The sequence below is a fragment of the Myxocyprinus asiaticus genome, chromosome 41, assembly GCF_019703515.2.
Source record: "Myxocyprinus asiaticus isolate MX2 ecotype Aquarium Trade chromosome 41, UBuf_Myxa_2, whole genome shotgun sequence".
Classification (NCBI taxonomy): Eukaryota; Metazoa; Chordata; class Actinopteri; order Cypriniformes; family Catostomidae; genus Myxocyprinus; species Myxocyprinus asiaticus.
In genome coordinates this window covers 19,842,312-19,867,260 of record NC_059384.1, presented here as the reverse complement: position 1 = coordinate 19,867,260, position 24,949 = coordinate 19,842,312, and the positions used below count along the sequence as shown (strand labels likewise).

Sequence of the window (24,949 nt, the reverse complement as noted above, 5' to 3'; positions counted from 1 at the left end):
TAATGGGTTTCTCACACACTCTACCTGTCTTCCTCTGATTGCATGCCCTACTTTATCCCTTGTGTGTTCCCTGTATGTTTGCTAGTTTATTGTTTGCTGTACCTTAACGTTGCTCTCCTGTTTAGTGTGAAGTTCCGTTCTGTTGGTTGCTTGGTCTCCAGTGGTATTTGCCCATCAGATCGCCGTTGCCTGGTGATCGCGCTCGAGGAGGATTCCTTGGTTTCTGCCCACTTGTAGGGAGACTTGTTCTGGGCTCTGCTTCGCACCACATCACAATTCAACGGATTGTTCCAGACCTCCACAGCACACACACTGACAAACACACTATCCTCGAACCAGTGGCTTACTTTTGAGCTTGAATGAGCTGGTGCTGTAGCACTTTTGTGTAGACAGTTTCATTAAAGACTTGTGAGCTTTACCTCTGCTTTTGGGTCCTGTCATTCCCCAGCGTGACAGGCCCTACCTGAGCGTGCACAGTGATATGTGTTCAGGATGGGAGCTGGTATTCGTGATGCTCTGAACAGAACCAGCCTCCTGACCTGTGCCCCGAACTGAAACACGCGACGGAGGTGAGCAAGGGCATGGCTCGAGTCGCTGGAGAAAGCCGATGGACTTTCCAGAACTAATACTTGAGAAAACGCACATCCCCTTTCAGTAATATCACATTCATTAAAATGCGGACTGTCGGAATGACAGTGAGCTGATGATACAGAGAAGGCAGCGAGCACAATTTTGTGGAACAAATTATAGTGTTTAAACTAATGTTGTGTATTATGAAAGTGTTTCTTTCAAATGAAAGTTAATTATACACACACAAACACACACACACACACATATATATATATATATATATATATATATATATATATATATATATATATATATATATATATATGTGTGTGTGTGTGTGTGTGTGTGTGTGTGTGTGTGTGTATTCCACACCAATCTGCTGTGTATATCTGTTTATAATGTTGCAAATAAAGTTAATGCACTGGGACACAATGAAACTGTGCTAAACTGTTTCTGTATATAAAGTTTAATAAAGCTTTCTTTATTTATAAAGTTATCTTTCGTTTACACAACCAGAAGGTCTTTTTTTTTCACAGTAACATTTATGTTAAGTGACTGTTTCATTTCACACAATTCTAGCAGTGAAGGGGTAAAACACTTGTTGGTTATTGCTTTTTTTTCTCTCTGAAAATGTCAGGCCTAAATCTTGGACATTTTAACTCAGACATTATTTATGTCAGTAAAATTTTGGCTATAACATAATCGATTCAGGTACAATTGTAAAAGAGCAATGTGATAAAAGAATGTGTACATTGTGTATTTACTGTGTGTATAGCTCCTGTCAGTTAATAAACATCTTTATGAAGATGAGCATAACAAAAGATTAAGCACAAACTTTATATGCGACATTATAAACAGATATACACAGCAGGTTGGTGTGGAATATATATATATATATATATATATATATATATATATATATATATATATATATATATATATATATGTATATATATGTATATACACTGGCGGCCAGAAGTTTGGAATAATGTACAGATTTTGCTCTTATGGAAAGAAATTTGTACTTTTATTCACCAAAGTGGCATTCAGCTGATCACAATGTATAGTCAGGACATTAATAACGTGAAAAATTACTATTACAATTTGAAAAAAATATTCAGAACTTCTTAAACTACCTCAAAGTGTTCTCATCAAAAAATCCTCCACGTGCAGCAATGACAGCTTTGCAGATCCTTGGCAGTTTGTCCAGACACTCAGGTGACATTTCACCCCATGCTTTCTGTAGCACTTACCATAAATGTGGCTGTCTTGTCGGGCACTTCTCATGCACCTTACAGTCTAGCTGATCTCACAAATGCTCAATGGGCTTAAGATCCATAACACTCTTTTCCAATTATCTGTTGTCCAATGTCTGTGTTTCTTTGCCCACTCTAAACTTTTCATTTTATTTTTCTGTTTCAAAAGGGCTTTTTCTTTGCAATTCTTCCCATAAGGCCTGCACCCCTAAGTCTTCTCTTTACTGTTGTACTTGAAACTAGTGTTGAGCGGGTAGAATTCAATGAAGCTGTCAGCTGAGGTCATGTGAGGTGTCTATTTCTCAAACTAGAGACTCTGGTGTACTTATCCTGTTGTTTAGTTGTACATCTGTCCTTCCACATCTCTTTCTGTCCTTGTTAGAGCCAGTTGTCCTTTGTCTTTGAGGACTGTAGTGTACACTTTTGTATGAAATCTTCAGTTGTTTTTGGCAATTTCAAGCATTGTATAGCCTTCATTCCTCAAAACAATGATTGACTGATGAGTTTCTTGAGACAGCTGTTTCTTTTTTGCCATTTTTGACCTAATATTGACCTTAAGACATGCCAGACTATTGCATACTGTGGCAACTCAAAAACAAACACAAAGACAAGGTTAAGCTTAATTTAATGAGCCAAATAGCTTTCAACTGTGTTTGATATAATGGCAAGTCATTTTCTAGTACCAAATTAGCAATTTAGCATGATAACTCAAGGATAAGATGTAGGAGTGATGGCTACCGGAAATGGGGCCTGTCTAGATTTGATCAAAAATGACTTTCTTCAAATAGTGATGGTGCTGTTTTTTACATACAATATGCACTTTAAAGACTACAAAGTTATACCAAAGTGATGTACAGTTAAAAACATAATCAAACATTCTAAAAAACAATGCATCAATAAACACATAATAAACATTATAAAAATACAGTACAAAAAAAACAATCAATTCACACCATACACATAGACAAGGCCATACTCTGCTGTCTAGCTAATAACATTCTATCAACTCTCATATGCCACAGAAAATAAATATGTTTTTAAATGTGTCTTAAATACTCCTATCGTGTCTGATGATCTAACCAACAGTGGCAAAGTATTCCACAATCTCGGTGCCACCGCAGCAAATGCACGAACTCCCTTACCCTTAAAATGTGTCCATGGAACATTGAGCATTAATTGCTTATTAGATCTAAGAGGTCTCATGGAAGAGTAAGTGTTAATCATTTCTGATATACAGGTGCATCTCAATAAATTAGAATGTCGTGGAAAAGTTCATTTATTTCAGTAATTCAACTCAAATTGTGAAACTCGTGTATTAAATAAATTCAATGCACACAGACTGAAGTAGTTTAAGTCTTTGGTTCTTTTAATTGTGATGATTTTGGCTCACATTTAACAAAAACCCACCAATTCACTATCTCAAAAAATTAGAATACATCATAAGACCAATAAAAAAAACATTTTTAGTGAATTGTTGGCCTTCTGGAAAGTATGTTCATTTACCTTATATGTACTCAGTACTTGGTAGGGGCTCCTTTTGCTTTAATTACTGCCTCAATTCGGCGTGGCATGGAGCTGATCAGTTTGTGGCACTGCTGAGGTGGTATGGAAGCCCAGGTTTCTTTGACAGTGGCCTTCAGCTCATCTGCATTTTTTGGTCTCTTGTTTCTCATTTTCCTCTTGACAATACCCCATAGATTCTCTATGGGGTTCAGGTCTGGTGAGTTTGCTGGCCAGTCAAGCACACCAACACCATGGTCATTTAACCAACTTTTGGTGCTTTTGGCAGTGTGGGCAGGTGCCAAATCCTGCTGGAAAATGAAACCAGCATCTTTAAAAAGCTGGTCAGCAGAAGGAAGCATGAAGTGCTCCAAAATTTCTTGGTAAATGGGTGCAGTGACTTTGGTTTTCAAAAAACACAATGGACCAACACCAGCAAATGACATTGCACCCCAAATCATCACAGACTGTGGAAACTTAACACTGGACTTCAAGCAACTTGGGCTATGAGCTTCTCCACCCTTCCTCCAGACTCTAGGACCTTGGTTTCCAAATTAAATACAAAACTTGCTCTCATCTGAAAAGAGGACTTTGGACCACTGGGCAACAGTCCAGTTCTTCTTCTCCTTAGCCCAGGTAAGACACCTCTGACGTTGTCTGTGGTTCAGGAGTGGCTTAACAAGAGGAATACGACAACTGTAGCCAAATTCCTTGACACGTCTGTGTGTGGTGGCTCTTGATGCCTTGACCCCAGCCTCCATCCATTCCTTGTGAAGTTCACCCAAATTCTTGAATCAAATTTGCTTGACAGTCCTCATAAGGCTGTGGTTCTCTCGGTTGGTTGTGCATCTTTTTCTTCCACACTTTTTCCTTCCACTCAACTTTCTGTTAACATGCTTGGATACAGCACTCTGTGAACAGCCAGCTTCTTTGGCAATGAATGTTTGTGGCTTACCCTTCTTGTGGAGGGTGTCAATGATTGTCTTCTGGACAACTGTCAGATCAGCAGTCTTCCCCATGATTGTGTAGCCTAGTGAACCAAACTGAGAGACCATTTTGAAGGCTCAGGAAAACTTTGCAGGTGTTTTGAGTTGATTAGCTGAGTGACATGTCACCATATTCTAATTTTTTGAGATAGTGAATTGGTGGGTTTTTGTTAAATGTGAGCCAAAATCATCACAATTAAAAGAACCAAAGACTTAAACTACTTCAGTCTGTGTGCATTGAATTTATTTAATACACGAGTTTCACAATTTGAGTTGAATTACTGAAATAAATGAACTTTTCCACGACATTCTAATTTATTGAGATGCACCTGTATAATCTGTCGCCATACCATGTAATGCTTTAAACACATACATCAGAACCTTAAATTCTACTCTCTGTTTAATGGGCAGCCAGTGAAGAGAGGCTAAGATCAGAGTAATATAATCTCTCTGTCTAGTATTAGTTAGCAGCCTTGCTGCAGCATTTTGTACCAACTGCAGTCGTGACAAAGAGGACTGACAGACCCCCATATACAGTGCATTACAATAATCCAATCGCGAGGACACAAAAGTATGAATAACTTATTCAAGGTCCTTAAAAGCTAGGACCAATTTCAGTTTGGCAATGTTCCTAAGCTGAAAAAAGATATTCTTCACCACAGAGTTGATTTGCCTATCAAATTTAAGATCAGAATCAACAATAAAACCCAGATATCTCACTTGGTTCCTCACATAAGAAGATAAGGGCCCAAAACTATCTTTATATGTTTCAGCACAGCCACTACCACCAAATATTATAATTTCAGTTTTCTTATCATTAAGCTGGAGAAAATTGCTGCTCATCCAGCATTTAACATTATCTAGACCTTTCATTAGAGATTGAATTGACATATTATCACCTGCCTTAAGCGGTAGATACATTTGCGTATCATCTGCATAAAAGTGATATGAAATGCCATGCTAGATTGCTCCGAGTGGTATCATGTACAAAGAAAACAATAGCGGTCCTAAAACCCAACCTTGTAGGACCCCATATAAAACCTGGGCAGAGGACAATAATAGATTTTCCACTTTAACTGATAATGTCCTATGCTTGAAATAAGACGTAAACCATTTTAGCGCTTTTCCTTGAATACTGACACATTATCTAATGCACTCGATCAAAATGGTGTGATCAATAGTGTCGAATGCAGCACTAAGGTCTAATAGAACTAAGCCCATGCTATTTCCAGAATCAAGACCTATAAAAATATCATTTAAAACCCTAATAAGTGCTGATTCTGTGTTGTGACATGCTCTAAAACCCGACTGAAATTTGTCCAGTACTTTATTCTGCATTAAAAACTGATTTAACTGCTTAAAAACTATCCTTTCCAAAATTTTAGATAAGAACAGCAACTGCGAAATTGGCAGAAAGTTATTTAAATCCAAGGGGACTAAATTTGGCTTTTTAAGCAGGGGCTGAACAACAGCATGCTTACAGCTTAACGGTACATCACCATTCATAAGACTACAGTAACAGTACCCATCAACTCAATAAACAGTTTGGGAGGGATCACATCTCTTGAAGAAGAAGTGGCTTTCCCTGACTGTCACTCACTCGATGTTGTGTCGATGTAGTGACACTAGGGGTTCGATCTTGAGAGCCCCAATCACCATTGCTTAAAATATAAAAGGCCAATGAGAATTGGCGAGTGGAATTTGCATGCCACTCTCCACCCCGGACATAGGGGTATAAAAGGAGATGGCATGCACCACTCATTCAGAATTTTTCTTCGGAGCCGAATGCAAAAAAAAAAAAAAAAAACTGCCAGCTGTGGTTGCCAGAATAAATATGTAAAAAATACAGTAAAAATGTAAACAACTTTACAGAACAACTTGTAAATTTTACAGTTTAAAACTGTAATTTACATGACCATGATGGCACTTTAAACAATAAATAAATAAAATCTGTTAAATTTACAGTAAAAAAAAAAAAAAAAAAACATCATAAACTTGATATTAACCTTCTGAAACTGTAAAAATCTTTTTACTTAAGGTATTGTTAATCACCGTAAAACTTACAGAAGAGCGCATGATGACGTAAAGTTCACCAATAGTGGCTTTTCTAGGAGCAATGACCAATAAACATGTAGAAACAGTGTTCAGTGTCACTCACACAAACACTAAACACCATCACATGTGTAACACATGTGAAATTTAAATAATGCAGTAAACATTAACTAAACTATATCAAATATAAAACAGAACACCTCAATGTACGTAACTGATATTAAAAATAAGAAGAAACATAATTATTCCCATAAAATATAATGAAATATGATGGGTCATGCAGGGAATTGTGGGAACGCCCGATTATTGTTTTTTACTGTAATTTTAACAATAATTTACTGTAGAAAAGTACATGTACTCTCTTGTTAAACATACAAGAAAATCATACTTTTTACATCTAAAAAATTGTTCTTGTAAAAACTACTGTATTGTCTTTTAAAATATATACAAAAATGTTTACTGTATATTTTACAGTTAATATTCGTTAATCAATTAACATTTTATTTCTGTAGATTTTTACAGTGTGGATGAGGAAAAGCAACTGGCAAATGACTTAAGAAAAGCAATTGCCAAATACCTTTTAAAAATGCAATTTAAAAGGTACTTTTAAAGTGCATTTAAAAGTGCATTTAAAAGACTCATTAATGTACTCATTTATTGCTGTATTTATTGACATTTTAAAGATGAAATAAATATGATTTATTAATGCACAATTTTATTGCTAAATATAATAACATTTTAAACATTAATTAAATAAACACATTTCAATGTGTCTTTTTATTTGTCCATTTATAAATTGATTGATTTATTCAAGTTTTTATTTTCAAATTAATCAATTGATAATTTATTCCTTCATACTTTTTTAATTGGCACTCCTGGGCTTCAGCTGGTATGGACTGACAAATGGTAAAAGAAAAGGAAAAGTCAAACAATAAAAAAGCAATTGGCAAATGGATGAAGAAAAGCAACTGGCAAATGGATGAAGAAAAGCAATTGCCAAATGCTTTTTAAAAACGCCATTTAAAAGGTGCATTTAAAAATGACTTATTGATGTGCTATTTTATTGCTGAATATAAGTACATTTTAAAACATGAATTAAATAAACACATTTAAATGTGTCTATTTATTTGTCCATTTATAAATTGGTTAATTTATTCACATTTTTATTTTCAAATTAATAGATTGATCATTTATTCCTTCATTCTTTTGTAAATGGCACTCCTGGGCATCCATAATTTACAGCATAGCTCTTCATCCTCTGCAAGATGGCTGGAAAGAGATAAACGCACTCTAAGGGAAATTAGCATTTACTGCATTTGCTTAATTTATTCACTTGTAAGCCCAGTTACATTTTAAAGGGGTTACATACCTATCTATCTATTTATCTATCTATCTATCTATCTATCTATCTATCTATCTATCTATCTATCTGTCTATCCATCTGTCTGTCTGTGTCTGTTTTTCAGGCCAGGCTTTGTCATACCAGCATCAAAGTTTGTCTTGACAAATTGTACATATCTTGTTACTACTACTTTGCACATTTTAGAATGTTGAATAAACCCAAAGCCCCAGGCTTCTTCAAATTAGGCACAAATTGCCTTGATTACAGCTCTGCACCATTCTATTAACCAACTTAATGAGGTATCCACCTGGGATGCTTTTTAAACAGCACTGAAAGAGTTCCCATGTATTTGGGGTATCTGTTGGCTGCTTTTCCTTTACTATCTGGTCCAACTCATCCATTTAATCTTTTTTAATTACAGTAAAACTTTAGGATTGTAAAGAAATATTTATGGAGGCACAATTTATATTTGATGAAATGAAACTGTAATATCTACAATGTCTTAGAGTGATCACTGAATAGTTGGATTAAATATGATTGTAAATTGTGTATAAAAATTAAATAATTAAATAATAATTGTATTTAGAACCCCTGTGAGCAAGCTGAAGGCGACTGTGGCAAGAACACAAAACTCCATAATATGTTAGTTAATGGAGAAAAATAACCTTGGGAGAAACCAGGCTCACTGTGGGGGCCAGTTCCCCTCTGGCTAAACAACATGAATAAAATGCCAATATTAATTATTTGTGTGCAGTGCAAGCCATGGTTTAAAATTTGTAAATTAAGTAAGCATTAATTAAGGTCCAGTGTTTAATTTTTTTTTTTTTTTTTTTTTTTAAGATTAATGACTAATGTCTTTGAAGTCCATTCTGGATTAACAGCAGAAGTTCACATAGATGCATTGTCCTTTATTAGTTGGCTGATGAAGGCTTTGTTGGCAATTAAATGATAGTCTATGTATTCCATTTCAAGAGTGAAGTCCATCAATAAACAAAGGTGATGCAGGCAGAGATCAATGAGGTGCATCGCAGTTCAACCGGCAGGTTATTTCGGTGAGGTTCGGTGGGGTCCATCCTAAATCCAATGTTCAGGCAGTGGCATATGAAGTATCCAACGTCTTACAGTTGGAGTTGGCATCAATTCAACCTCAGAAGTCAAAAGACTGATGTGATGTCTGGCTAGCACCGGCTGTAGTTTGTCGTCATCACTCAGCAACACATAGCAGTGGAGTCTGACACCAAGCAGGAACGGAGCTGGATCTGGCCGGCTCTGGCTCTGAATCCCGAGTTTGAGTCATGGAAACAAATAGAATAATCTTAGCGTGGATACCATTCAATTTTATGCAGAGTTATAGATCATGATAGATGTTTCTGGTTCCAGCAGACCTAACTAAAGCAGCCTAATTGTGAGTTGATGGATAAATTAGGTGTATGCCTGGCTAAATAGATGAGTCTTTAGTCTAGACTTAAATTGAGTGAGTGTGTCTGCATCCTCAACAGAGTTAGGGAGACCATAGTTTAGGAGCCAAATATGAAAAGGATCTGCCTCCTTTTGTGGAATTTGATATTGTTTGAATTATTAACAAGCCAGAATTTTGTGATCGTAATGACCATGATGGGATATAGCGAGTCAAAAGGTCACTTAAGTACTGTGGAGCTAGACCATTCAAAACTTTGTATGTAGTTAACACAATTTTTAAATTAATACGAAATTTAACAGGTAGCCAGTGTAATTACGATAAAATTGGGCTAATACGATCATATTTCTTGGTTGTAGTCAGCACTCTGGCAGCTGCATTTTGAACCAATTGAAGTTTATTTATTGAACTTGCTGGACATCCTGCCAGTAATGCATTACAATAATCTAGTCTTGAGGTCATGAACGCATTAATTAGTTTTTCAGTATCAGCAACAGAGAGCATGTGTCGTAATTTAGCAATATTTCTGAGGTGGAAGAATGCTGTTCTAAAAACATTGGAAATTTGATGTATCAAATAGAACACCCAAGTTCTTTGCTGTAGAAGACGACTTAACAGTACATTTGATTGGTATCAAATAGAACACCTAAGTTCTTTGCTGTAGAAGACATCGTAACAGTACATCCATTGAGAGTCAAATTTTCATTGGGTTTAGAAGAAATATAAAGTTGGGTATCGTCGCATAGTTCCAATTTTATTTCTGATTATTTCAATTTTATCAGTAAAGAAATTCATTAAGTCATTATTATTGTGCTGCGACGGAATATCTGGTTCAGTCGATGCTTTATTCCTAACCAATTTAGCCACAGTACTGAATAAACACCTAGGATTGTTGTGGTTATTTTCTATGAGCTGACCTGGCAGTTTTAGTGCCTGTCTGTTGCTACAGACACTGTCCTTCCATGCACCGCAAAATACCTCTAATTTTGTATTCTTCTACTTGTGCTCCATTTTCCGAGCTGCTTCCTTGAGAGCATGAGTGTGATCACTGTACCATGGTGTGGGGCTTTTTTCTTTAATTTTCTTTAATCGAAGGGGGGCAACACTATCAAGAGTGCTAGAGAAGACTGTATTTATATTTTCTGTTATTACATCAAGTTCTTCTAGACTTTTTGGCTTACTGAGTATGTGAGACAATTCTGGAAGATTATTAGTGAAGCTATCTTTAGCGGTCGAAAGAATAGTTCTACCTGAACGATAGCGTGATGTAGATTGAGTGACAGCTGATCGCAGCAAACAAGAGACGAGGTAATGATCTGAGATGTCATCACTCTGTGGTAGAATTTCTATAGTATCAACATCAACTCCATATGACAGAATTAAATCTAGCATATGATTATGGTGATGAGTTGGTCCTGTCACATTTTGTTTGACTCCAAGAGAGTTGAGAATATAGATAAATGCTAATCCCAATGTGTCATTTTCATTATCTATGTGAATGTTGAAGTCACCAAATATTAAAGCTCTATCTACATTAACTACTAGATCTGATAGAAAATTTGCAGATTCACCAAGGAAACCAGAGTATGGCACAGATGATCTATATATACTGTAGCAAGGGCAAAAGATGACAGAGATTATTTATTTATATCTGACAGGGTCACATTAAGCATTATTAGTTCAAAAGACTTAAACATATCCTGTCCTCTGAGTAACACCAAAAACTTCACTGTAAATTGTAGCAACACCTCCTCCTCGACCCTTCAGACGGGGCTCATGTTTAAAACAATAACCTGGGGGAGTAGATTCATTTAAACTAATATATTAGTTTAGTGATCTAACTCAAAATGTGAATCTGGACCAGGAAAGCCCAGAACTTATTTAACTAGCGACTAAGCCTAGCTATGTGTGGATAAATGTAAACTAATTTCCTAAGATAGCAATGTGTGCCAGTGCCTAATTTGGCTACTGCTTACCTTTTTGAAGAAGCTCCTCTCTGTGTCATGGCCAAAAGCAGACCTTACCTTGCAAGCTAATAGAACAAAAAGCCCCAGCAACCACCTGAGCAAACAGCATTTTCAGAGAAAACTCTCATTGCACGCTGCAGTGAAACTGGCTTACTTGCAAACAAAGTCATGTAGGAAATCTGGTAGTATAAATGTACACGGGATGGGTTAAAGTGCCTGCATACCTCCACCATTATATGTAGGAAACAGTATGTGTGAGCTAGGAATTAAATTAAACTGTCCTTATTCTACATCATTATTATGTAAGGAAATTTATAATGGAATTAGTCGCATTCGACAACCATTATAAGCAAGATAAATGACAAATAACTAGATTAGTTGTCTGAATAAAATTCTCCACCATTAAAATCGTAATACAAGGTCTCATTTTATCCCCTCACGATTTCTATTATAAGGAATTAACTTTAATAAGGGAATTATGATTAATTCACTTATTGGAGTAATATTATTCTCATGGCTTATTGAAAATAATATCACACATATTCAGGTATAGCTTTGAAGCTAAATCTTTTAAAAACAGGGATGAGATTATTTATCAAAATATATCACAGTCAAATCATCTTTGAATACAAACAAACTTTATTGCTATTCTAAACATAAAACTAATCTAACACATACAACATGAAACAGGTTGGTAAGTAGTGAATGTGACAGAATGTGAAATAAATGATCAATACAGAGAAAATGAACTTTATGGGGTCTGTAGACAAATCCTTAAGAACCATTTATCCTTCTTTGAGTCTAAATCGATTTGCAATCGGATTACCCAAAGTATTTAACTAATACACCAGCACTTTGAGCAAAAGTCTGGAGATGTACTTGCATGTCGTTGCGTTTCCTTGTGTTGCGTTCCTTGTGTTGCTTGTTTCTTTGGCGTTTGAGGAAAGTTCGTTCCGTCGATGTCTTGGACTCTGTTATGATCGCGGATAGTTATTGTCTGCATGGATGATGCTGGTGGGCTTTGAAGCGAGGCCTCCGACAAGGAGGACTCGCGACTCCCATTGGGTGTGTGAACCGTAGATGCAGAGAGTGAGAGGCTTCCTCGGGACATCGAGTCCTGAGTTTCCTTGGACTCTACATGGCACAGAGGCTGCGGAGCTGAAGAGGAGAGGAGACCAAGAGACAGGAACAAGAGAGGATTTCAAGAGGCAGTTTTAAGAGGATTCCAAGAGAGTTCCTAAGAGAGTTCTAAGAGAGAGTTTTTTCTTGGTAGGAAAGTTTTTAACTGAAACTGGCCGCACCCCAAAGGTGTCCTGAGCCAATCAGAAGTGGCTTTTCAGATTCACATGGTCGACTGGTCTGTCCTTTTAAAAGTTGATTTACGATCCTTTGTGTGAAGGATTCTTACACTTCTCGCTCATTCCAGTGAATGTTTAATCTTGAAAACAGTGCAAGAGACATGACATTCATTGTCATCAACATTCCCTACATAAACAAGCAAGCATTTACATACTAAATGTGACATGCTTTCATGAATATTACATGTGTAAGTAACAAAACATGAAAATCCCTGGTTACAAATCATACTGGTTAATTCACTGGTTTTACAACATGGATAATACATTACACGTTACGAGAAACCTGATTGTCGGGGTATATTATCAAGCCTTGAATAGTCACCATTCTTAGTAGAATGAGATGAATCTTACAAGATTAAAGATTATAATCATCGATTTGTCAGTTGTAAGTGATTACAAATCACTACACATATTTTAAAAGGTACATCAGGCTATAATCATTAATTTGTCAGTTATAAAAGTAATCACAGGTTAAATAAAACATACATAATATATAAGACATATCTAAGGCAACTACTGGTGATTAATACAGCTTATTGGCAGAAATGTTGAGACCGTTGTCTGTTAAAACAGCGAGAGTGGAATCCATGCTGTCTCTGCTGAGCTAAGAGAGAATGTCTTTGGAATGTGCAGATGGGGAGAGGAGGTGTCCCGGGGGAGGAACAAATGTCACTGTGTTAGGTCTATGTTGATTTCGGGCCTTGGGACTGTCTTCACGAGTCTCCGTTTCCTGATATGGCCGCGGATTTATGCATTAAGGTTACAAGGTGTTACTTGGCCAGTTGGTCTTACAGAGGGTTTAAGCTTGTGGAACAAAGAAGGGTTTTCTTTATTGGTCAGCTCTGTCATTACAAACCCTAGTTTGAGATTAAGCAGGCATGGGAGAGACAGTCTCCTTCAGCAATTTAGGCACCATGGATACGTTTTTATGACTCTCTAATGGCTTGGTGGGGGATCTTTCTGATCTGTGGAATGTGATTTTGTGTTCATTTGATGGCTTCATTCATGGATAATCCTACAGTCATTTTAAATGTTAGGCAAAGAGAGAGTATGCAAGTGTATTGGCTACCCGATTACATGTCAAAGGACCCTATACCATGTGAGCGAGGTGACTGGCTAAAAGATAACAAGTTCAAAGAACCTATTGGTTTGTGCCATGTAGAGTTTCATGCCTGAACGTAGTCATTCATGCTAGTCCAAACATTTAAATGGTAGTGTATTGGTAGGGTAACAACCACTTGCCTCCTTCCTTTTGAGAATTATTCTGGCATCTCTTCTCTCCACCTTCAAATTTTCTCTCCATATTTGGGTCCAGATAATTTGTAATGGACAGTTGGCCCAACATATCAAAAAATTTTTTATAGCTTTTATAAACCTAGAGGAGAGTGGCATGGGAAAATAAAGATACAGAGAGAGAAGGGGAGGAGAGAGAGAGAGAGAGAGAGAGAGAGAGAGAGAGATAGCAAGACTGAAGTCTAATCAAAGTTTATTGAATGCTACCTTCCACTTTCACTTTTCAACTGTTAACACTCTACCTCTCATTCATTTTTACTCTGCAACTCTGCATCATTTTTAAAAGAGATTTCAAACATTTATTGAGGTTATAAAACAGTTCACACATCTTACTGATCAGTCAAACTTGATTTTACATTGAATGCCTCAGTTCATTTAACACAGTACATGGTTATTGCTAATCTGAATTAGGGCTGAAATTGCTGTTTTTACATTACATCTTATTTTATTTTTTTCCAGATCCTGACTTTAAAGACATAGGAGTCCCCAAACCACTTCCCTGTGTGTATTATTCATTTTTCTATAAGCATTCTCCTTATGAATAAATCTAATGGCTTTCCATTTCCTTAGTGAGCTATAATCTGTCTTCTTATGTCACCTCCACTGCAGTTTGTGAATTTGAGATGGGAGGACCTGAAGGCATCATTGAATCGCAGCAGATCACCAAAGATGGCAAAGCCTCACAGACAGAGGCAGTGGACTGCAAGTGGTACATCCGTGCCCCTCCCCGTTCCAAGGTCAGTCCCCTGCAGTCAGCTCTGTCCTGACTTCCCCTACTCACAACTAATAACACCACAGTTATTTCCCTGTTATCATTCTGTTACCCTGCCTACCACATTTCTGACATATGACAGCTTGTATCTGCCTCGAGCAGTGCACTAACTGCCTAACACACTTGGCTTCCTGTTTTGCAGTCGTTTGCATTATGTGGCCATTGTAAAACATCTTGAGGCAGATTTGTATGCAGTTAGTTGGAATGCTGAGAATATAAAATGTGGCAACTCTTGGGTGTGTGACATACAGCACACTGAAAAAATATATATTTTCTTTATCAGTATTTTTGTCTTGTTTTGTAGTAAAAACAAAAAAACAATCCAAACATCTTTAAAACAGGATGCATTTACTTGAGAGGCAAAATTGTGTAAGATGATAATACTCATGCCACGTCAACACTAATCCTCAGTTTAAAATCTCAGTTTTCAGTTTCCAAATGCCATTGTTTCCCAAAGTATGCGATTATGGAGAGCATTTTCAAAAGCCATTCTAGTGTTGAAGAGAGACAAAAAAAATTATATTTTTAAACGAAAACGTATTAGTGAGGATGTGGCATCAGAGTGAATTAAGTCTACCTTTCTGACCCCACAGTAGGGATGGGCGGATCGATCCTAAAATATCGATATTTCCGATACTGATGCTGTATCAAAAATGTCAATCCTCACACAAAAATATCGATTCTATAATTTAAAAAAAAACTTGGGATATTATTATTTGGTTACCATGAACATGAACAATAATCATAAGCTTCAAAGTGAAATAAAAAGGATTAGGCTATATTAGCAAATACTTGTGCAGGATTGTGCTCATCTTAACATTCATGCTGAAAGACACAAGCAGACAGCGTCGTCACAAGGCTTGTTCAAACATGAGGGATCAGTGCCTTGTAGAGGTAATAATAGAAATTTAGAAAAACAGCTTCTGGAGTAAATTCACGCAAAAATAACATATCTAAAGGTGACATTTCTTATGAGTTTGTGTGTGTAGAGCCGAGGAGGGCGGGACCGGGCTGGAATGATGCACACCCGATCCCCAATCAGCCTGATGGGGCGCGCGAGGGATAAAGGCGGCCGGGGACAACAGTTCGAGAGAGAGAGAGAATTACAGGCATCTGTACTGTGTGTGTTTATGGTTGTGTGTTTTTGTTTAAGTTTATTATTAAATTATTATTTAAGTTGTCAAGCAGGTTCTCCTTTCCACTGAACCCCCTTACACTGGTGCCGAAACCCAGGAAGGAGGAGGGATTCCCGTCGCAGAGTCCTCGACACTGCCTCTACCCAGGGGAGCGCCGCTGCCATCCGACGGGGGACGGAGTAGCCCGACCACCCGGACGTGAGGAACGGCCGTCGTCCACGAGGCGAGTGGGGATTGGACTCCCCGACCACCTGGAGCGAGGGAGCCGCTGCCGGGGGCGGAGGAGTGCCCTGCCATCCCCCGGGAACGCGGAGGGGTCGAGAGAAGACCGCCGTCCACGGGGGGAGGAGGGAAGCGACTCCCCGACCACCTGGAGTGGTAGGGCCGCTGCCAGGGGCGGAGAAGTGTCCCCACGGGATGCTGGGAATGTGGAGGGGCGTTCTGTCCACTGGGGGTCGGAGGTCTGACTCCGGTCCGCCTGGAGAGGAGCGGCTGCCATCCACCTGAGAGGGTGGAGGAGTGATCGAGGACCACGTGACGGCGCATCAGAGAACTGGCGAGTGAGTTTCTTTTTTTTTCTCTCTCTCTCTCTCGAACTGTCGTCCCCGGCCGCCTTTATCCCTCGCGTGCCCCTTCACGCTGATTAGGGACCGGGCGTGCATCATTCCAGCCCGGCCCCACCCTCCTCGGCTCTACAGTGTGTAAGTGTTGTTAATAAGTAACTAAAAAATAGTTGAAACCATGGTTTTACTAAACTAATATTGTAGTTGTAACCATAGTTAATTGTGTGGTAACTATGGTTTAACTAAATTCCATGGTTAAACTATAGTTACTGTAGTGAAACCATGGTTAATTTTTGTAGGTGTAAACAAAACAGAAGTTTAATAATTTTCTGTTGAGGCTCACAAATGTAAAAAAATAAAATAATTGATGACTTGAATTATGACTAAAAATAATATTTTAAATTACCCATTTAATCCCAAGAAATCGAAAAAAAAATGTTAAAATAATTTATTAGAAGTATTGGTATTGGTATCGACGATATTGGACTTGAAATTTTTGGTATCGGATCGAAAAGAAAATAAGTGGTATCGCCCATCCCTAGCCCACAGGCAATTATTTAAAAAAAAAAAATGTAAGCATAAACCTCACTTCATTGTGATAGATGTATGCTTAAAAAACAATTTGCCAAAAGGGTGAGAAAATGTCCTGGTTACTTGCATAACCTCCGTTTCCTGATGGAGGGAACGAGATGTTGTGTCAATTTAGTGACACTAGGGGTCACTCTTGGGAGCCCGAGACACCTCTGAACTTTGATAAAAGGCCAATGAAAATTGGCGAGTGGTATTTGCATGCTACTCCCCCGGGCATACGGGTATAAAAGGAGCTGGTATGCAACCACTCATTCAGGTTTTCTGCTGAGGAGCCGAAACAAGGTCCGGCCATTTCAGCGGGTAGTTCAGCGTTGTGGCAGGAGGGACACAACGTCTCGTTCCCTCCATCAGGGAACGGAGATTACGCAAGTAACCAGGACATTCCCTATCTGTCACTCACTCGATGTTGTGTTGATGTAGTGACACTAGGGGTCCCTATACAAAATGCCGCAACTCGCTGAACTGTGTTACGTGAACTGGCGGTGTGTGACGGACAGACAACTGTGTGCCTCGTAGCCAGCGCACCAGGCCGACACGTAACCTCCCCCAACATAGTTATGTGTGTCGAACGGCCCTTTGGGGACAAGTCAACTACCCAAAAGATAGAGACAGGCTAACCCATTCGTGGCCTCTTTTCCCCTTCTTTTTTTCCACTCCCTAAAAACAAGGGGGATTATCGACTGGGCCACCAGTTCTAGTCGGGGTGTGTCATGGGAGGACACCGCGGAGACCACACCTTGCCCAAAGAGAGGGGGGGATATTCTTGCCAACCATGTGGAGAAGTCTCATGGTAGATCCTACCCAATGGGGGAGGAGTTACTACAAACATGGAGGCTGTGGCAGGGGGGGCTCTGCCTAAGGAAGACGCAGTTTGCCAACAGGGAAACGAATTAGTGGAAGATATACATCGCATGGGGTTACCTTACAGGGAACCGCCACATGCGGAGCACCTACCCCAGAACAGGGCTCTTAGTTAGCACGTGTACTGGGCCGGCAGCGAGTCTCTCTGTAAACTCGACTGCCACAGGGCTCGGAGGAAGTCAACCAGGGAACATAGTTTGTGAACACTACTGGGAATTAATGGTGCACGTCTTCAGCTCAGAGGAGGTGAAAGGCGCTATGTGCAAGCGATACACCCGGCCGGCTATCCCGGGCTCATCCACTTGTATTGCGTGCCACTACCTTGGATTAAACCAGTTCCACCCGGAGGTTGTAGAACCTTGCAAAGTTGTTGGGTGTTGCCCAGCCCGCTGCTCTGCAAATGTCTGTTAGAGAGGCACCCCTAGCCAGGGCCCAGGAGGCCGCTACACCCCTGGTAGAATGGGCTCATAGCCCTACCAGGGGCGGCACGTCCTGGGCGTGATATGCCATAGCTATGGCATCAATGAGCCAGTGGGCGATCCTCTGCTTGGAGACAGTGCTTCCTTTCTGCTGTGCACCAAAAAAAGTGCGCACCGGACACAGCAATGACAGGGCTGGGTCTGCCTCCTCCTGGGTCAGCGCTCGCAGGTTCACCACCTAGTCCCTAAAAGGGGTCGAGGGAACCTTGTGCACATAGCCTGGTCGGGGTCTCAAGATCACGTGAGAGTAGCCCGGACCGAACTCCAGGCATTTTTACAAATGTAAAAAATAAAATAATTGATGACTTGAATTATGACTAAAAATAATATTTTAAATTACCCATTTAATCCCAAGAAATCGAAAAAAAAAAAATGTTAAAATAATTTATTAGAAGTATTGGTATTGGTATCGACGATATTGGACTTGAAATTATTGGTATCGGATCGAAAAGAAAATAAGTGGTATCGCCCATCCCTAGCCCACAGGCAATTATTTTTAAAAAAAAATGTAGTTCCCTGAAGATCTACAGAGAGGTTCCATGAGGGAACGAGGCGCAGTCTGGAGGGGTTCAGCCTCCTGGCGCCTCTCAGGAACCTGATGATCAGGTCATGCTACCCTACGGACTTACCGTCCACTGTGTGGTGTGCTACTATAGCAGCAACGTACACCTTCAAGGTGGAAGGGGACAGCCACCCTTCCAACCTCACCTGCAGGAAGGAAAGCACCGATCCGACTGCGCATCTCTGGGGGTCTTCCCGTCAGGAACACCACTTAGCGAACAGATGCCACTTAAAGGCATACAGGCGCCTCATAGAGTAGACCGCTTAGGTCTTCCGCGTCCCGTCCAGGGACATGGAGATTCCAGAGGTCTGGTCACGGGTGCCAGATGGTGCCCCATACCTGAGAAAGAAGGTCCTTCCTCAGGGGAATTCGCCGGGGGGGGGGCTGTCACGAGGAGCGTTAGGTCCGAGAACCACATCTGGGTGGGCCAGTAGGGTGTTACCAGGACAACCTGCTCCACATCCTCCCTGACCTTGCACAAGGTCTGAGTAGGCTCACTGGGGGAAATGCATATTTGCATAGGCCAGAAGGCCAGCTGTGTGCCAGTGCGTCTATGCCGAGAGGTGCCTCGGTCAGGACGTACCAGAGCAGGCAGTGGGAGGATACTTGGGAGGCGAACAGGTCTACCTGTGCCTGTCCGAATCGACTCCAAATAAACTGGACCACCTGAGGGTGGAGTCTCCACTCTCCGCTGAGGGTAACCTGCTATGACAGTGCGTCCGCTGCAGTGTTGAGGTCGCCTGGGATGTGAGTGGCTTGCAGCGACTTGAAGTGCTGCTGACTCCAGAGGAGGAGACGGCGGGCGAGTTGTGACACACAACGAGAGCACAGACCGCCTTGGCGGTTGACATATGCTACCGTTGCCATGTTGTCTGTCCGAACTAACACATGCTTGCCCTGGATCAACGGCCAGAACCTCCGCAGGGCGAGCAGAATTGCCAGCAACTCGAGGCAGTTGATGTGCCAACGCAGCCGTGGGCCCGTCCATAAGCCGATGGCTGCGTGCCCGTTACAAACAGCGGCCCAGCCCATTTTGGAGGCGTCTGTCGTGACCATGATGTGCCTGGAGACCTGCTTTAGGGGAACACCTGCCTGTAGAAACGAGAGGTCGGTCCAAGGGCTGAAGAGATGTTGACAGACCAGCGTGATGGCCACGCATTGTGTCCCGCAGCGCCATGCCCATCTCGGGACTCGAGTCTGAAACCAGTGCTGAAGCGGTCTCATATGCATCAACCCGAGTGGGGTGGCCACCGCTGAGGATGCCATATGCCCCAGGAGCCTCTGAAAGAGTTTCAGTGGAACCGCTGTTTTCTTACCTGGCTCCTTGTAACCACCCCCGGAACAGCCTGGGACGAGGGAGAAAGAGGCCTGTCCTCGCAACCCATGGAGACTGTCACATCGGGGGTGGATGTGTGCCACAGCTGGGCACGCAGGGGTGGGGAGACTGCCGCTGGAGCGCCTATCCTGCAAGGGATAAAATGTGGACGGTGGTCGTGATGATGACCGTGCACACCGGGTATGTGACACAGCGAAGGAGGAAACCGCTCTTTTGCTGAACTGTTGGGTACCACAGCCACTTGGGCATGCGGCGAAATCAAATTCAAAAGATTCTCCAGCTCTACCAGCTCCAAGGCAGTGGGTTTCATCGACCCTGGGTCGCCCATCTCAGGGGCGCTTTGAAGCCTTTCATAGGTTCTTGGCGGCTGGCCATGAGACAGGTGGTGTCTGCTTCTTGTGGTGGGCTCCACGCCGGGGCCGAGCCAAAGGGCTGGGCTGTGTCAGAGCCGGTGCAGTCACCGCAGGGGGACGCCCTTGGCGACGAGCAGACTGAGTGCGGAACTACACTTATGCAGTTCTTTTAGCGCCTTGGCTTGGTGGACATGCAGGAGAGCCATGGCGTGCAGGGCAGAGGCAGCTTGCCAGCAGCGCTGTAGGCTTTGGCCATCAGGGACGACGTGAACCTACAGGGCTTGGACGGAAGCTTTGGGCGTCCGCGCCAGGTGGCGGCGCTCTGCGGGCATAGGTGCACCGCGAGCACCTTATCCACCAGGGGAATCGTTGTATAGCCCCTGGCCACCCCGCCATTGAGGGTATTGAGGGCGAGGGAACTGAGAAATAGGGACCAGGCAGTAAAAGGTGCCTCCCATGATTTTGTCAACTCCTCGTGCACTTCCGGGAAGAAATGCACTGGAGCGGGGCGCGGCTGCTTTGAGTGGTGCCACGAGCCCCGGAACCAATCATCGAGCCGCGAGTGTTCAGGGGAGAGTGGAGGGTTCCCATTGGGGTCCCCAAATCGCCTCCAGTGCTAGCCACGCTGGCCTCAAACCCGTAGGTAGAAGGACCGAGGCAGGGAGCCGCTGGGGTGGTTTGCTTTCTCACGAAAGCAAGCCGCGACCGCAACGTTGCCATGGTCATGTTCTCGCAGTGAGAACATGAACCATCCAAGAATGCTGCCTCTGTGTGGGTCGTGCCCAGACACGAAAGACAGCGATCGTAACTGTCTGAAGTTGAGAGATAACGACCGCAACCAGGAATAACACACAATCGGAAAGGCATCTTTAAAAAGACGCGTCTTTAAAAAGACATTCCGTGTGTGCCGCTCTTTTAGAGAAATATACTCTTTCAGGAAAATATACTCTCATTTTTCTGCCGAAGTGCCCAGGGTCGTTCTCTGCAGTGCACCAGTGCAGAGGAGGGAGAAGCCACTGAAATGCGCCGTCAGATCCAGCAGAGGTGAATGAACAGTCGTGAGAATTCAGCTCAGTGAGCATGACCATTAGGCTCCGTAGAGAAAATCTGAATGAGTGGTTGCATACCAGCTCCTTTTATACCCGTATGTCTGGGGGAGTGGCATGCAAATACCACTCGCCAATTTTCATTGGCCTTTTATCAAAGACCAGAGGTGTCTCGGGCTCCCAAGAGAGACCCTTAGTGTCACTACATCAACACAACGTCGAGTGAGTGATAGATAGGGAAATAAAAATATTCTAAAGTAAATGTATCTTGTTTTAAGAATGTTTAAATAATTTTACTGGAAAACAAGACAAAAACACTGATATAAAAAATATATTTTTTCAGTGCAGAATGAGCTTTCTCAGGACTGGCATTGTTTTAATGGGAGATGAGAATCAAAGAAAAGGCATCCATGTGGAAAAGGTCAGGCAGTGCAGTTTATTTGGGGTCAGGTCCGCTTTTTTTATTGGAGCACTGTTGCCAAGGGAGAAGTTTACAGCTGATGAAATAGACCTGACCTCACCACCTAACCCTGTGCAAAATACACACCTATTTTTTTTGGTCTGCCTTCTTCCATTTCATGGTACAATAACAGCATACAGATTTCTTAAACTGCTCAATTTTTCTTTCATTATGTTATTTTCCCATCCAAATGTGGGTTAGGCTCTCTTGTTAGAATAATTTATTATACAACTCTCTGGTTAGTCTAGAGCTAGTTTCAAGACATAACTCTGTAGTCTCTTTCTTCTCACATAATAAAATAATTGATGTATATATAATTTAAATTTTAAATCAAATTGATATTTCCAGTCATTCAAAATAGAAAAAAAAAACATTCTACTCACTTCCATTTATCCTTAAAAAATAGAGGATTATTATTTATGAATAGAGTTTATGATTAGTTTACAAGCGGGTTCACATGAATGAAGCAAACAGCCAATTGCGTGCAACATAGACAGCATGATTCACTTCTCATGAGAGAGTAAGCGTGATTTACTTCTTCATTAAAAATCTTTATGAAAATTATGAATAATTAAAAAAGTTACACAGCACAGGAGGACGTTATAAAAATATGATCAATGAAAACACGGATCACTATTAAATGACGAAGAGTTTAAAGACATTTACACAGCAAGAAGAGACATCTCTTGAAAATTCCATTTAATTATTTGCTTACGTATTTATTATTTTGATTATAATAATAATATACTCTCACTTAGCTTTCTTAACTCACTTTATTAGGAACACTATGGTCCTAATAAAGTGCCAGACATGTTCTTCTGCTGTTGTAGCCCATACGTCTCAAGGTTCGACGTGTTGTGCATTCTGAAATGCTATTCTGCTCACTACAATTGTACAGAGTGGTTATCTGAGTTACCATAGCCTTTCTGTCAGCTCGAACCAGTCTGGCCATTCTACTTTGACCTCTCTCATCAACAAGGCGTTTACGTCTGCAGAACTGCCGCTCACTGGATGTTTTTTGTTTTTGGCACCATCCTGACTAAAATATAGAGACAGTTTTATGTGAAAATCCCAGGAGATCAGCAGTTACAGAAATACTCAAACCAGCCGGCCTGGCGCCAACAATCATGCCACGGTCGAAATCACTGAGATCACATTTCCCCCCCTATTCTGATGGTTGATGTGAACATTAACTGTAGCTCCTGGCCCTTATCTGCATGATTTTATGCATTTCACTGCTGCCACACGATTGGCTGATTAGATAATCAATAAATAAGTAAATAAATAAGTAGGTGTACAGGTGTTCCTAAAAAGTGCTCAGTGAGTGTATATGATTTTTAGATTAAAAAAATTCAGATTCAGTTTTAGTTTAAATAAATAAATTAAAAAAATTGTTCTATTCTTTAGATGAAAATGTTGTTTAAAATTGGTCAATATTCATCTTGTTATATTACTTAATTTTAGTTAGTTTTACTCTGATTAAAATGGCATATCATTTTGGTCAATGAAAATTAAATCTTTAAGTTGATGATATTGTGCAAAATGACAAATAGTGTGTCAAACTGTAACAGACCCAACTTTAATCAAATATTTAAACATTTAGCAAAAATGTATAAACATTTTCTTAATTGAATCATGTATCAAACATAAAAAAGATAGACTACATATAATATGAATACTGTTCAACTGTCCCTGTGAAAACCTGAGCTCCTGAAATAATAGCATATAATGAATATACTGAAGTTTTAGCCACTCTGTAGACGTTAGCCTAATGTATTCTGAATTCTTCATGTTTTAGAGACGGATATTAATCTGTTATTAAAATTCAATTTTGTCCAATTTATGATATTGTATTGCATGTAGCGTTTTGTTGTTGTTTTGTTGTGTTTTTATGGAAACAGCTTATTCACAAAGCAAGCTGATAAATTCACAGTATGCCCACATCTTCAGTCACTTCTACACCACTGGTTAAAGCAGAACACAAGTTACTGGGCCCTCCATTCTCACTGCCTCTCACAATGAGCATTTAAAATAACATGGTCTCCATACAAGTATAATATTCTCAGTTTGATTGAGATGATTTTCTGTAACAGCGTTGAATCAATGTCATATTTGGTTGGCCGCAGAATTCCCTCAGGAATGATTGTTTGAAGCACATATGGTTGGGAATACATTGTGTCTGCCCCCAGACACAGCTACTGTTGCTGAAATAGCTATCCTCGCCACATCTCTCGCAAGCCTTCATATATCCCATCCAATTAAAAGCACAAGCATGTAACCTCCAGACATGCACACCCCATCTTGCTATTTCTTTAGCTGATTTATTGTTTGATAGGGGAAATAAAGGGGGTGGATGGGGGTGGGGTCTATTACATTATAATTTGCTTGCAGCAATTCATCCATATGAGTGTCTCTGAGCTGCACTAACTATTTTAGGAATGCAAAAAATAATTTTCTTAATGAGCATTTTTTGTGTTGTTTTCCAGTAAAAATATCTAAACATCATTATAACTAAATATATTTACTTGAAAATCAAAACAGTGTAATTGTTAGACTGGCAAATTGTTATTTATTTTTTTAAAGCATAAACCTAGCTAAATTGGGTCAAATTTATGCTTAATCAAAAAACATATTTGCAGGTGGGTAAGAAAAATAAGCTTAATTCACAATATATTATATGAAAAAAAAAGTCATATTACTCATTTTTGGTACTCAAGCAAATTTTTCTTGTTTAAAGTATTTTTTTATATTTTTTTTACTTTATTTTTTTACTGTAAAACTATACAAAAATGGTCTGTTCTCTATGGTCTGTTTGGACTGCCAGTTCATGCAGAGTACATATAATTTAGCACAGAAAGAATTTGAATGCCACCTCAAATGCATCCAAATGGCCTAAAGAGACAGCAGTCCCCTCTTGGCCAAAGGTTGCTGTCTCTATGTCAGGCAGTCATAGATAATGTATTCCAAAAGAGAGGTAGAAGAAAATGCAAAATATTGAGATACTACAACTCCAATGGGTAATTAGATTGTACTAAAACAATCAAGCCTG

General features: G+C 40.3%; 1 protein-coding gene across 2 annotated transcripts in view; it reads left to right on the top strand.

Annotated features, from left to right (window-relative positions):
* The window catches only part of LOC127432107 (neuropilin and tolloid-like protein 1), a 182,068-nt gene that overhangs the window by 127,765 nt on the left and 29,354 nt on the right, over positions 1 to 24,949 (top strand). For both annotated transcript variants that reach the window (XM_051682920.1, XM_051682921.1), the window contains exons 5-6: positions 14,201 to 14,242; positions 14,351 to 14,478. In XM_051682920.1, the coding sequence (XP_051538880.1) occupies positions 14,201 to 14,242; positions 14,351 to 14,478 (170 nt within the window). The remainder of the gene's footprint in view (positions 1 to 14,200; positions 14,243 to 14,350; positions 14,479 to 24,949) is intronic.